The 14312-nt window shown below is 46.9% G+C and overlaps 1 protein-coding gene across 6 annotated transcripts; it reads right to left on the bottom strand.

The window, feature by feature from the left end:
* Positions 1-726: 726 nt before the first annotated feature.
* LSM14B (LSM family member 14B) lies at positions 727-12395 on the bottom strand. Of its 6 annotated transcripts, none has more exons than XM_040080381.2 (10): positions 12188-12395; positions 7919-8082; positions 7432-7567; positions 6863-6979; positions 4913-5083; positions 4712-4792; positions 3566-3727; positions 3241-3394; positions 2391-2570; positions 741-2035 (listed from the first exon to the last, which is right to left on the bottom strand). In XM_040080381.2, exons 1-9 carry the CDS (start codon positions 12306-12308, stop codon positions 2399-2401), a joined length of 1278 nt encoding a protein of 425 aa, XP_039936315.1. In that variant the 5' UTR covers positions 12309-12395; the 3' UTR covers positions 741-2035; positions 2391-2398. The 6 variants fall into 6 exon arrangements, with proteins under 6 accessions (XP_039936321.1, XP_039936315.1, XP_039936319.1 ...); XM_040080382.2 differs by having other exon boundaries at positions 750-2035; positions 4712-4789; XM_040080385.2 differs by lacking the exon at positions 6863-6979 and having other exon boundaries at positions 747-2035.
* Positions 12396-14312: the final 1917 nt, after the last annotated feature.

Genomic DNA, 14312 nt, shown 5'->3' with positions numbered 1-14312 from the left:
GTTGCACTTGGTTCCCTGCTCAAGTCACCACAATTGTTCCCTCACACTGGGAATTTTCCGTGGGGAAGATGACAGGGCTGCAGCTGATCCTGCAGTGCTCCTGGGGAAGAAGGGCTCACAGGTACCAGGCCCCTCTGCTCCCAGACAGCAGGAGCCAGGCCAGCACTTGGCTCAGAGGCTGGGACACAAACTTCAGCAGTGTCAGGGATGTGCTGATGCCTGGGATCTGAAGCTTTACTATGGAAATGAGAATTGATCCCACTCAACTAAACAGGCACAGTTAAATGTGAATAATGGTGATGACACAAGAGCAGTGAGGGTTTCTCATCCAATCCTCTCCCAGGGCAGTGCTTTGCCAGCAAGAGAAGTCAGAGGCAGAGCAGCTCTAAGTGAGCTCCAGCTCAGAGGCGTGAGCCAGATCCTGCAGCAGCAGCACTGGCTCCTGACAGGTTCCTGGGGAACCCCAGCAGCCCAGGGCCTCCCTCTACAAGCCTGGAGTAACATAACCCTCATTAGGCTGAGTCCCAGCGCAGGAACCAGGGCAACAGTGCAGCGTGCATGCCTGCATTTGGGTGTTTCAGCCCTTTTCCAAAACAGTGGAAAGTGTAACACTTCCAGGTTTGCCAGAGCTCTCCAGCCAGGTTTTCTCCAGCTTGGATGGGAGCCCTGCCACAACAGGCACCAGAGGAGTTGCAGGGGGAGTGATGGTACATAGCTATGTACAGAACAGAGGTGGAGGGAAACACTAAACATTTACATGTTTATTATAATTACAATTTACATTACTCCAAAGAGCAGCCCCACTGCTATGTTCTAATTCTCAGCAATAAAGTCCTACAAAAATAAATCCAAGCTTTTACAGTAACCTAGGTCAATGCATAACTAAAAAACTTGAGCTATGTAAGGGGTTCAGTCATCAAGGTGCTTTTTTAACAAAATCCCCTACCAACCAAAAATGGGACACATGCCTATAGCAATTTAACCCACTTATTTCATGCAAACAAAGGTAACCCCTCCCTCCCAGCCCTCTCCCCACATACAGATTTTTAAAAACAAAAGAAAAACAACTAAACTATTTACAGTATGGGGGTATAGAGGAAAGAAATTAAACATGCCCATCTGTTAAGCTTCATTATACGGTCTCCCATCCCTAGTTGAATGAAAACATTCCAAAGAGTTCCACCACAGTCTACAGAGTACAGAGAACTGTTTGCATTTGGTGCTGCCTCCAGAGAGGTACAAACTGAGGCAAACAAGTCAGAGCTGCTCCTTCCCAGACAGTCACTGCTGCCAAAAGCTCTGCACATGAGTGGGGACAGTCACTGCTCCCGTCCCACACGGTGTCCCCACACTCCAGCCAGGAGCCCCAAGCCCCAGGCACTCCCAGCACCCTTCAGCTCAAAGCCGAGCCACGGTCCTGTGGTACCTCCAGCCCAGCACCAGCCCACAAACAGCTGTACAGTCAAACACTACTACATGATCAACACTCCAGTATTCCCAAGTGACAATATACACAACTCCTCAGCACCAGGAATCCATTTCTCCAGATACGAAGTGCTACTTCACACCTGCTGCCATGATCCGTGAGACCAGCAGCACCAAAGGATCCCTTTGGTTACTCAGAAAAAACAAATTATAGCTGGTTTATTTCAAGTGAGCTTTGGTTCTGTGTGAAAACAGCATGATTTCTCTTCTCCAGGGTTCAGAAAAGGAGTCTGACTTTGAGCTTAGACTATAGTAGCCTTGAGAGACCCAGAAAGAAGAACCATGTAAGTTAGTCTGCACTTGAAAAACACAAACAAAAAGAAAAGACACCCTGAAGAAGGTACCCCTGAACACATTCCCTCTTCCAAAAAAATATTCCAGCAGACAGTGGCTGGTCCAAAGTAAGTCCAAAATATAAGCAGTAGTACATGAAAATTCTGTCACTTGAGCTGAGACAGTAAACAATATGAACCATTTTCCCACATTAGTGCAGCAGTTGGTTGTTTTCTTTCTATATACAGTTTCATCCTCTCAGGAGAGATGTTTGAACCTATTCAGAAAAAAGGCAGAATTAGATTTGACGTTATGGGGTTCTTCTCCCAGGAAGAAAAAAAGCAGAGCTCGCACCCCTGTATCAGTTGAAATGCTTAGACAGAAACCAAAAGCTGCTTGCTTGAGCTGAGCCTTTTCTCAGACAGGTGAGACCAAGAAGTCAACAGAACAATCAGCATGTTAAACCACTCCTATCTCCTTCTACCCTTTAGAAATATCAATCAGATCCAACAAGGAGAAATTCTTGATATATCCACGAGACTGGAGAGTGAAACAGGCTGCACAGACAGTTCAGGCAAGGAGAGAGACAAACCTGGTTCAGAGAGAGTATTTACTCTAACTAGAGCACTTGCCTCTGAAGTTAGACTCTGCCAGTACCAGCTCTGTGAGTGGTTTGGTTTCTCCTCGCTGCTCCACTCCCCCTTCCACCTCTAAATCCACCTCGAAAGCTGCGGCCACGAAGGAACCGTCCAGACACTCCAAACGTCTCTGTATTGAGCTTCCTTTCCTCAGCCCACGTGGTGCGCCTGGAACTGAACAAGGCTAAGTTCAGGTTGAAGATAGCATTAAAGAGCCACCCGCTCACTTAGAGAGGAAGCATCAAACCCCTGATATTTGGTGGAGCTGCACTGCAACAAGCACCAGCTGCAGTGTACATGCTCTAACCCCACTCCTCTGCAGCCACAGAGCCCAGAGAATCCCTCATGCTGACACTGAAGGGATGTCTCATTTCTCCACGCACTTGGTAACATCAGTGAAAGCTGAAGCTTTCCCTTCTTATTCCCAACATTTTAACCCGATGCATTTCCACAGCCAGAGCTGACCTCTCTGCCCCACCTCCAGGCTTAGCTCATTCCTGTCTGCCAGCTGCACCTTCAGTACAGCATGACCCTGATGTCTCCTCTCCCACAAGCCAGATAAGGGATTTGTTTAAAATCAATGGGTTCAAAGTCAGTACTGGGAAACAGAAATAGGAACTCCTCTATCATAGTTTAGCCAAGTGTATCATATCAGCTGAAATGCTTTTTGTTTGATCCCACTGCATGAAGCTTGGTTTACTTGTGAACCACCAACTGTATGGCAATATTCCCTGTCTAAAGTCTATTCTAAAATTTTAAATAATTAAACCATGTCCCATAGATTGGGTCTGAAATTTTATGCCTAAAATTCCATTTAAAACCCAAGCTTCTAGAAAACACTCACCTAGATTTCAGTTCTGAAGAAATGTTGTCAAAGAAAGACTTGGATTTATCATAATAGCAGTTGGGCCCCAGCAGATCCTCCTCTGCATTACCATCATTGTTTTGGGTTGCCACTCCAGGGTCCCCTTTCTCTTCCCCCGTCTCTGCTTTGTCATCTGAAGATAATGAAATGTATTACACTTCCTTGAGGCACACACTGCAGAGCCATCTGTTCTCTTGCTCCCTCAAACAAGATCTGAGATGCGATCATACAGTTTTTCATAACCAGTTTGCCTATGCAGTGTTTACTACTAGCTCAGCAATTTATATCTAATGAAAGCACAAACCTTTAAAGTTTAGTTTCTTCTTGAATTCTTTATCGAGTTCCTCTCTGTTGAATTGTGCATTTGCACTTTCAAAGTCAAAGTCACCTTCAAACTTTATTGTATTTTCCTTCACAGCAGTTGGTCTGTTTTGTCCTCTAGAACGGTTTCTGGTTCTCCTGTTTCCTGAAAGCAGGAGAGTTTAAACACTTGGTAACGCACAGGGAGGTTACATGACTTGCTCAAGACCAGAGGAAACCAGGGATAGAACTCAGGAGTTTCTGGCTTCCAGTCCTGTGGTTAGGCCACACCTCTTTGAAAGCAACTTCTGATTTTGGCTGTAGAAGACACGTTACAGCAACACTTTAGGTTTCTGAGCAGCATTCCTGGATGTCAGTCTTACCACTAAGACAGAGCGCACCCAACTTTCCTTCCAGTGGGCAGAGAGGAAGTCAGAACAAGCACTACAGCAAGAAAAGCTGAGGGAGGTGGGGAAAATTATCTTTTCTGTCTGCTCTTCACCTGCAAATACAGCACTGTAATTAGCCTAAAACCTGTCATGATGGCATAAAGGTGGTCTCAGAAAATCCAGCAAAAGACTCATCTACCCACAAAGGGTGCTTGTACTCCTGGTTTCCAACTGAGATACTATCTACTCCTTTTTGGAAAAGTCATAACCCATTCTACACACTAATTAATTTGAAGACCTGAGAGTCTGAAGTGTTGTTCCCTGTCTTTTCTCATTTTACTGGGGCAGAAACCTCTTTGAATTTCACCTTCTTCTGACCCATGCTTGTACTACCACTTCGAAATAAGAATTCTGCTCTATGGAGGCAAGTGTTCCATAGTTCCTCTCAGCTATAAAAGCTCTGGAAAGTCTCAAACAGGCTGCCTCTCCCAGTAAAAATACTTGAGGTTTCAGAGAAATCCAGTTGCTGCTGCCAAGTCACAGCATTGATTCTTATGACATACCTTCAACTTCCTAGAATAGGCGCTAGAACTCTGTCCCTGGAATGTTCTAAACTTCAGTGACTCCAGAAGCTGTTCTGTTAGGGAGCATCTCTGGATGCTCAAGCTTTCTCTCAATCTTCTGCCAGTTAATCCTTCACTGAAGTTGACACTACTTGCCTTCACAGGCTGTTGTGACTGTTTAGCATCAGCTTAACCTACCCGATCTTCTCCTTTGAGGTCTTCTGTTTTCATCATTCACCTGTCCTTGGGTTTGCACAGGTGCTGCCTGAACTGTATCTACTGAACAAGAAGAATAAACTTTAAGGGAGCACAAGAACAATCCCCAAGCAGCTCAGCGCTGCAGGGCACCTGGAAGGACGCCCCAGCCCGGCACTCAGGGCTGAAGCGGTGCGTACGTACCGCTGGCTTTGCTGTTGGCCTGCGGGACCTGCCGTGCGCTGCGCGGGATCCCCGGGGTCACCTTCACTGGGGGCAGCTTTTGGGAATTCATGCTGTCAACTGGGCCGGTCTGGACAGCCTGCTCTACCATGGGGCTTTTGCGGACTGGGTGAACAGAAGGAAAGCCAGCACCTGGAAAAGATCCCAATGACTAAGCACCTCTTGGAAAATGCACCAACACCATTCAAACCCTGCCCACTTCTAGGGAGAAACCGTTTGGTCAAGAATGACTCAAAGCCTTGAGTGTGCATCATTACAGGCTAAGTTTCAGTGGCACCAGGTAAGGCACCGCTGCCATACAAGCCATGGCTCTCACATCCAGAGCCTCAGTTTCAGGAAATATACCCATTTATTTCTCAAATCAAGTTAGACAAACAAAACAACGAAGCCAAGTCAGTCTCTCAGACACTTTACACCAAAAGCTAATTTCTACGTTATGCAGAATTTTACTTTACATGATAACTTTTAATCTGAAACAAAAATTCAGCATTTTGAAACTGTTCAAGAAAGCTTCCCCACTTTGTCAAAAAGGTTTTGCAGCAAAAGCTTAAGCACCTCAGCTATATCCCCTTTTGTAAGCCGCTTTTAGAAGTCCTTCAACTTCATTGCTTATTGTTAGAGCTTTCAGACAAAGAAAACCTGAAACCAGACCAGGATCTCAAAGTTACCCTTTTAAATTCCTTCTTGGTCAAGGCCAAAGTGTTACCAAGACTTCTGTTGCTCTTCCATCCAGGCTTATTTATTCACACTACAAAACATGTAAATACTTTTCATGGTTTGGTATACCTTACACCAATTATATTAAAAAGTGACAGTCTTCAGTACTCAGAAGAAACACTGCATTCTAGGTTTAATTAGAAGGTTTGGAGTACTACAGGTTCATGTAGTTATGCATAAGAACTGCTTGGAAGCAAACTTTAACTGAATACATTAAAGGAGCGAGAAAAGTGAAAAGCCGAAGATTTCACACAAACCAAGCCACTGACACTTCTGGGTCACCCAAGTCCACATGAGATATACCCAGTAGGTTACATCATGCAGGTTCCCAGTTAATGTACACCTGGAAAACTTGCAAGGAAGACAGACATATCCTAAGGATTATTGAGTAGGACAAAGCTGATGTGCAAGTTTAACATGAGAAAGTTTCAAAGTTTAGCCAGAGTATTGAGAAACTATGTACAGACAGATGGCCAAAAGCAGAGAGTAAGTAAAAAGCTTCATGCCAACACAAGCATACATGCTTAAGATAAAACCAGATGACACTAATTATGTTTAAATGCAGACTGCACCTGGTCACCCTGCTCTGAGGATGGTCAGTTTGCTATCTCAACTCAACCTTCTTTAAAGATTTTATACACAGAAGCAAGCACCCAGAACTGTGTTATCTCTCCTACTCAGGAATTGCTTCCTGTTAGTCATGCTTTACTAACTGGGAGTCTGGACAGGATACAATGCCCCATCATGCATGAAATCTACCCTGATGTTTCCTCGATTACAGAAAGTGCTCCCAAATTTCTGATCAGCCTAAGTCTCCAACCACAAGGCCACCCACAATTTAAGCAATGTGCTTCTTTTTCTGACCAGTTCCTCACCCAAACCCTATGGGGATACATGTTCCTGGACAGGACGCAGCACATTAGCATCTCTAAACTCCATCCTTCTCCTGATACTTACACAAGAGGATCCACTGTCCTGGACTTTTCCTTTCTCCTGTCTCTCTAATTGATACTTCTAGGACAGGAGGAATCATACTTCATGTAATGAAAGGCAAAAAAAAAAGCTGAGAACAAACTAGTTCTACTGGCATTACCCATATGAGCACTATCATTCTAGGAGGGGTTAACAAGAACAGAGTGTTTGCAAGTGCCATGCAGTTCTTCCAAATATTTGGAGTCCTCAAACTGCTGTTACCCTTGGAAGAGAGCTGATGGGGCTCTGAAGACATGTCAGGCTCTGAAACAGGTTGTGGAGACGGAGAAGAACTAGGGCTGGAAGCAGCTGCTGATGCTGGAGGGCTTACCAATTTCTCTGAAGAGATAGAGGGAAGAAGAGAGAGCAGAGATATATGGATAAGATACAAGGTAGTGAAACATCTGAAGGACTTGGAAAGAGATACAAGACTCTCTAGAACAGCAATAGAGGAGCTTATTTACAGTCCTCTCTGGAAATACAAGTTCTTTTTACATGTGATGTGAGGTGTGTTAGGTTAGAAACAAACTGGCCTCAACTGTCAGGTAATCCCATTACTTTCAGAAAGAAACTTCAGCTATTTAGTTTGTTTCTTGCGTGTGTGTGCACGTGCAAGTGAAACACAGGCCTCCTTGTAGTAAAATCATTGCACAAAGTTGTGAGCTGCTTATTCACTGCTCCTTGCAGCCTGGCACTTGGCAAGGAGTTTGGTATTAGTTAATGTTACTTGCTTTCACAGCAGCGGCATACAAGACCATACCTTTATTCTAGCAAGTGAAGTTTGTACTTACCTAAACCTAAGGAAGCTGCATACTGCTGGCTAAGCAAAGAGCTGGCAGCAAGCTGGCTGTAAGGTGGCATACCTCTAAACGGGCTGTAAGGCACATGTGGCTGAAAGGATGATGTAGAGGCAGAGCCCAGTGAAGACTGTAACAAGACAAAGTACATTCCCATTTACAGTGTCCAGAAGTCACCTTGCTTTGGCAGTGATTCTTTACTACATGTAAAGCATTACTAAAAATTAAGTAAATTCTGAGAAGGGTTAGTTTACCTCTTCATGATTTTCCTGCATTCTCAGCTAGCTCTGGCTTCTGTTGACTGAAGTCTTTAATGCTGCTGCTACTTTAAACATTACAACTAAATTCAGGATGCTTTAAATAATCTGAAGATTCCTCAAGACACTGACTTGCCTTCATTTCAATAAGTTTTTACCAAAATGCAGTCCTTCAACACTAGTGCTTTATTTCAGCTTTTTATTAACACCTCAGGTTAACTTACTTGGACAATGGCAGGATCTTGTGGCAGAGTATGCTGAGCTTTTGGAGGCTCACAGACAGTGATGTCTTTGATGTCACTTCCTCGAAAAATAATGTACTCATAGATTTCTTCTCTGGGAGGAGCCGGTCTGTCTGTGGGCCGGTCCTCGGTGCCGAAGGATCGCACTGGAGCATGGAAACAGTGACATTAGTGCAGTACTGCCACTGCAGCATTGTGCAAGTTCAGATTTATGCAATTAAAAAGTACTCCTTCAACACTTGCCATTTGAAACAACAACAACGGCTACTTCCAGAACCCTCAATCTCATTCTCACACACATCTGTTCCCTCAAATGCCAACTTTTTCAGCAGCCTGCATAAACAGTTTTGTTTACATCAAGCTGTGAAGGTAAAGACCATAGACCAGCTGGAGTGAAGAATCCTAATCCAAACCCAAGGACTTCCCCACAGTGCTGTACTCTCATTCCCTCCCCAGCAGCTGTCCCATGCAGGCATTCAGCTCCAGACAACTGCAACACACCACAGGAGAGGCCCCTGAAGCAGCAGGGGGAAATCTCAGAAGGCTTTAGAGCTCAAATCTGCACCTTTGGTTTCATACATTTATTATGCAGATAGAGGTAGTTTTATCAATGATGAAAACTTCCTATTAAAATTCCTTCTCTATTCCAATGTCACTGTTTTTATGATTAATGTGATTACAAAGCAAGCCACCAGTGATAAATCTAAGATTTCAGTGCTTAGGGAGGTTTTACTGAGTGGCAGCTACCAGAATACTTGAACAGACACTAGGCAGCAATGTCACACAGAGTGGGGGAAAAAAAAATTATGTTGGCTGACTGTGGCAGCTACTAGGTAGAAGCATAAATTAATCTGAGCCATTAAAGAAGAGGTCACATGGGATTATTGGCACAGGAAGACAGATAGCACAGTTTCATCAGACACTGACAGGTAAAAGCTTGAAATTTCAACCACAAGTTACAGAAACTCCCAGGTTCACTGATGTGGCAGCTTTCTGTCTTTGAGAGGCACTCCCCATTCAGATTAGTACCAGCGCACACTGGCTTGATGCACATTTTCTGCCAATGGAAGAATTCCATATTGGGAGTTCCCTCAATTGCTTCTAACAGGTTATCATGGAAGTACTGAAACATCTCCACCACGACATGCCACTTTCCCTGTCACACAGACAATGGGGGCACCACATCCTCCCAGGAAAAAGAGCACCAGAAGTGGATGCACTGAACCCCAGTGCTGAGCAACCCTGGCACACCATGCTGCTTCTAACTTACGAGGAGTGCTGGCAGTTATAGCCAGGGATATTCAAGAGTCCTGTTCCAGGGTGAACAGCTGCACGCAGGTGGTTCACCTCACACCAGGCAGCACTTAGGGCAGCAAATGGTCTTCACCCCTGTTAACACACAGGTGAGCTCCCAAGGAGCAGGTGACTGCCAGAACGTCCCTACCACACTGCTCAGCACCTTAGCTTCTACCTAATGGGAAAAGAATCTTCACTGGTACAAAGAGAAGCTGTCAGTCACTTCCTTTCAAAGGCCATCTTCCATGAGGTCCTAGGGTAAATAACCTCTCCAAGTTATTTTAGATCTCCAGCTGCTGTTTGATCATATTACAGCTGTAACCCAGTCAACCAGAAGCAGATTATAAACTGAAAGCAATGCTTGTAACCTTTTGGACATGAACTGTACCACTGATCTCTCTGTTCAAAATGAGATTATTACAGCTCATGGCAAGATGTACTAAAGGTATCCAGGGGCTCCTGCAGGATCCCACAGCTAATCTGAAAAGCACCATGATCAGCCCATCAACTTCCACATGGAAAAATATATGACCTGCAAAGCCCAAAGCTGCCCAGGCAGCCTCTCAGTTGGCTGGTCCCAAGGTTTCTAACAAAAAAGGTGGAAACCCAAGTCCTTGTAGACAAAACAGGGCTGTAGGAGTTGAGCTTGCCTGTCCCTGCACCTGAGGTGTTTAACTGTTTCTGGCACAGCACAAAGTGCAGCTTAAAGTTCCTGTGGAGGTGGGAAGGGCTGTCTCCCATGAAGTTACTGACTAGTGCTTACAGATGAACAGGAAATCAATCCCATAACACTGCAGCTCCTGCTTTACAACACAGCTCCTACTCATGGAGGGCTGCTGAGCATAAGCTCTGAAGGGGCAGGAAGCACAGCGAGAGTGACTGGAAAGCAGAGCTTACATGGATATTTCTTTTCAAAAACTCCAATTTCTTCACACTTCTGCTTAAGGGGGAGTAAGTTCCCGGCCTTCACTGCTGACAGGACAGCACAGGGCTTAAACTTCCTTTGTTTGTAATTTAAGTTCAGCCTCTAACAAGACAGACAATTTTCTTGTAGTAAATAATTAAGCCCATGGAATCTCCAGCATTTAAGATTCTGTGCACGTATTGAGGTTTAACAAATATAAATCAATTGAAGTCAGCCTGGCTTCTAGTGAAGGGCTGAAGCAGATTTCTTCCCAAGGTCTCTTTCTACTTAATTTTTTCTTCATGAATGATAGAACTAAAGAGAATGGTACCTGTATTGCACGTGGAAGTGTTTAAACAGTGGCATCCAGGGTTTAACAACAATTTACCTGCAGCCTGGACAACTTCAACAGCATATCAGTAATTCAAGGCCTTTCTAATGCCTCAAGATCAAGTATTTTAAACCACTGACTTCACACACGGGGTTGATACTGCTGTGACTAACTTCAACATTGTCGCTACATTTGTAATTCTGACACTAATTTTGCTTTACTATAAAGTCCCTAAATTTGAAAAATCCCTCTGAGCTACAATGAAAACCAGGGTTTGTGATGTAAAGTTCATAGAGCAGCTCTTTAGGTGGGGAAAAATGTATTCTCCACCTACTGTAACAAGTACTTTTTAGGCATTCCAGTTCATCTAAACTGAACACTGAGAGACCATTAAATACAAGAACTGCCAGAAATCTTATCCAGGGCATGTACTTACATCATAAAGCACTTTAATCACACATGCCTTTGAAATGTACCACTTCAGCTCTGAAGTAGCAAGTGCTATGTATAAGGCAGAACTATGTAAGGAACCATTTCTACTCACTGCTGGGTCAAGGTGAAGGCCTCCCTGCACCTACAGAAAAGGAACAGCATCCTCCCAGCAACCTCTCAAGTACTTTGAGCCAAACACTAACACAAACAGCTCCATTTGTGCATTTAAATAAAGGGCTACATTCCTAGAGAAAAAGTGAATTTGAGAAAACTCACTCTTTTTTAACTTCAGAAAACACTCTAATGGATGTCAAATAATGTCCAGCATCATATAAACATCATTATACTGGGTAAATACCGGGGCGCAGGCTGCCTTGAGGGTAGTTGTGAATCTAGCAAGTCGGTGCCTCCTGCCAGCAAACAGCCTTTCAAAACAAAAGGTGTTTGTTTTCTGGACAACCCCGATGGCCGGCTTCGGGCAATGAAGAACGTGTGAACTTCCCAGAACAAGGAAGGACAAAACTCAGGGAAAGAAAACGCCGATGCACATCAGCTGAAGTAGCCAAGCTGGACTTGAAAAGCAGAACAGGAATAAGTTCATGTTTGAGGGACTAAACAAGACAGGACAGGTTTTACTGAGACGAAATACAGGAGTTCCCAGCACAGGTGACAACTCAACCCAAATGACACTGTTTCAAAGATAATGATCAGTATTTCTACAGGGAAACAAAATGCAAAGCTTTGCTGAGGAGCCAGCAAGGTCGGCGAGTCAGACCCACGTGCAGGTGCCCCACAGCGCTCTGCGATGCAGCTCACACCCTCCTCACCTGAGCAGAGTCCAGTTATCGATCACGGAAGGAACAAAGACACAACAACAGCATTTGTTTTCCTCAGCGCCGGCCTGGGGCCCTGCTCGAGCCGAACACCGACACACAGCCGGGCACAGCCGAGCGAGGGGAACGGAACCACGCACAGCGATGCCGAGCGTCACCTCCCCGCTTCTGACAATGGCAAGGCGAGCCAGCGCTGCCGGCAGCGCTTCTCCCCGGGAGAGCCGAGAAGCTGCTCAGCATCCCGGGCCCTGCACGCCCCTCCGGCGCGGCCCCTGTCAGTGCTGACTCACGGAAAGCAGCAGCGCTCCGGACCCGGGGCTCCAGCCCCGCCGCAGCCCCGCGGGGCGGGCGGGCCCCGGGCGCGCTCATTGTTCACGGCACGCCGGCCCCCGCCGCGTCCCCTCAGGCAGCGCCGGCCTAGGCCCGCCCGCGCCCCCCACAGGGCCCCGCCTCACCCTTGGCCAGCGCCACGGTGGAGTTCTCGGTGTCGATGGTGTAGAGGATGCCCTCATAGCGGATCTGCGCCTTGGAAATCAGGCTAATCTTGCTGCCGATGTAGGGGGTCCCCGAGCTCATGGCGGCGGCAGAGCCGGGGGAGGGGAAGAGGAGGGGGGTCCCAGAGCCGCGCGGAGCCGCCGCGCCGCCCACGCGCACTGCGGAGCCGGGACCCCACCGCGCGCGCCTTATATAGGGCGGAGGGAGACGGGCCGGGGGGAGGCGGAGGGGGGGAGCGTGATGCGATGGCCGCGCATGCGCCGCGCGCGATTGACCAGACGGGAGAGACGGGGTCAGACGGGGAGGGGCGGAGGGGAAACACCCGGGGCCCGCGTCACGTGACCAGCGCGGGCGAGGGTGCCACGTGCGCCGCGGGGCGGGGCGGAGCCAGGCGGGGCGGGGCGGGAGCGCGCGCACTTCGCTTCCCGCGCTGCCGCGGCTGAGGGGAGTGGGGGGGGCGCTGAGGGCGGCTCTGTGACACTCAGCCGCTGCCACTGCTCCTTGTGTGGCACTACTCCTCGCCCTGGTGGCACTGCCCGTGTGTTAGTGGCCTTCAACTTGTGTGTCATTACCCCTCGCTGCTGTGGTAGAGCTGCTGTCAGGCAGCGCGGGGAGAAGGGGATCATCGCCTTCTCGTCACGGAGCAGCCATGGCTGCCTCTGCCCAAGCCCCTTGTCCCTCCGGTGCCGTGGTTGATGCTGGCAGAGCCGCGGGTGCCCGGCGGGCCCTGCCCTGTGCGGGTCGCCCCGCGCCTTTGTTCTGCTGGCCCGGCTCGGGTCAGCCCGGCGCGGTCACCCCGTGCCAGGCCGCAGCTGGAGGACGGAACCGCTCCGTGCGGCGTCTCCCGGGAGCTCCCCGGCTCCCCAGCCATCTGCGGGTCAATGAGAGACAACCGGCAGCATCTGGCGGACATGGCCACGGGAGGTGAAATCACCAGCGAGAGGGTGGACGGGGATCAGGCAGGGCAGTTGCGTTTCGGGCAGCGGGTCAGAGTGCACAGATCCCGCTAATTTGTGTGACTCGAATGAATACGATGCAGACCCAGCAGCCGGGGACAATACAGCGGGAGCCATTGTCTGTGTGCAGGGAGGTTCGCTGGAGCTGGAGGCGCCCATGCCTTGGTTACATGTCTTCCATCAGCGATACAACAGCGACGCGGGAGAACGCAGTCCACAGGTTTATCCCCGCGTCCTTGCACACCGTGGCTCGGAGAGCTGTTCTCCCGGTGCCCCAAGCTGTCTGCCCCGTGACCTTATGTATTTTATGGTGCTACTCTTCATGATGTTGATACAGCCTGAAGAGCAGATCTCCCCTCCCAGAGCAGGGCAGATGCTTCGTTTCCACTCGTACAGGCACATGCGTGCGGTCTTTTCCTTGGTAAATTGTTCTAGTATAGAGTTCCTAAAATATATATAAAGTAAATATATATATATATATATACACTAATTGGAAAAGCAGTAATTTTGAATAAAAAACTCAGCCTTTAAAGTCAATCTTTTTAGATTTTTAGTTCAGCTTTAAGTATAACTTAAGGGGGAAAGCAGAGATTCTTTTTTTACTGCAGCAAACAGTGCCCTTTAGTGGGCAAATTGCTGGTTAGAAACTTCCCTGATGAAAATACTTGTCTAGTTCCTCTGTATGAGGAGTGTCTAGTTTAGGAGTGTGGAAAAGATCAAATGAAGAAATAATAGGGAAAGAAATAATAGAAAAAAAATTAGAAACAAATGTGGCGGCTCAGTTTGGGGCAGCCACAAAAAATTAATTACAATAAAAAAAAAAGTCAATAGTGCAGCCAAAGGTAGAGAAACAGAACTCCCTCTTTTGGTTTACATCTTCCAGCTCCACAGTATGTTTAAATTGATGTTTCTTATTTCCACTCTTAAAATATTCTTTAGAAATAGTAAATGGGGCTCCAGGTTTTGCAGTTCAATTAATTTTTTTTTCTTTATGCAAATCAAACTGCTTCATAAACACCTGTAAGTTCCTGTACTTTGTTACTTGTTCAACACAAGGTATTATTGTGATTGTTTTATTCCTTCACTTTTTTGCCTTTTTTTTTTTGAATACCAGGTAAGAAAGAGACAG

This window comes from Hirundo rustica, chromosome 16, assembly GCF_015227805.2.
Source record: "Hirundo rustica isolate bHirRus1 chromosome 16, bHirRus1.pri.v3, whole genome shotgun sequence".
NCBI lineage: Eukaryota > Metazoa > Chordata > Aves > Passeriformes > Hirundinidae > Hirundo > Hirundo rustica.
This window is presented reverse-complemented; position numbering and strand designations above follow the sequence as displayed.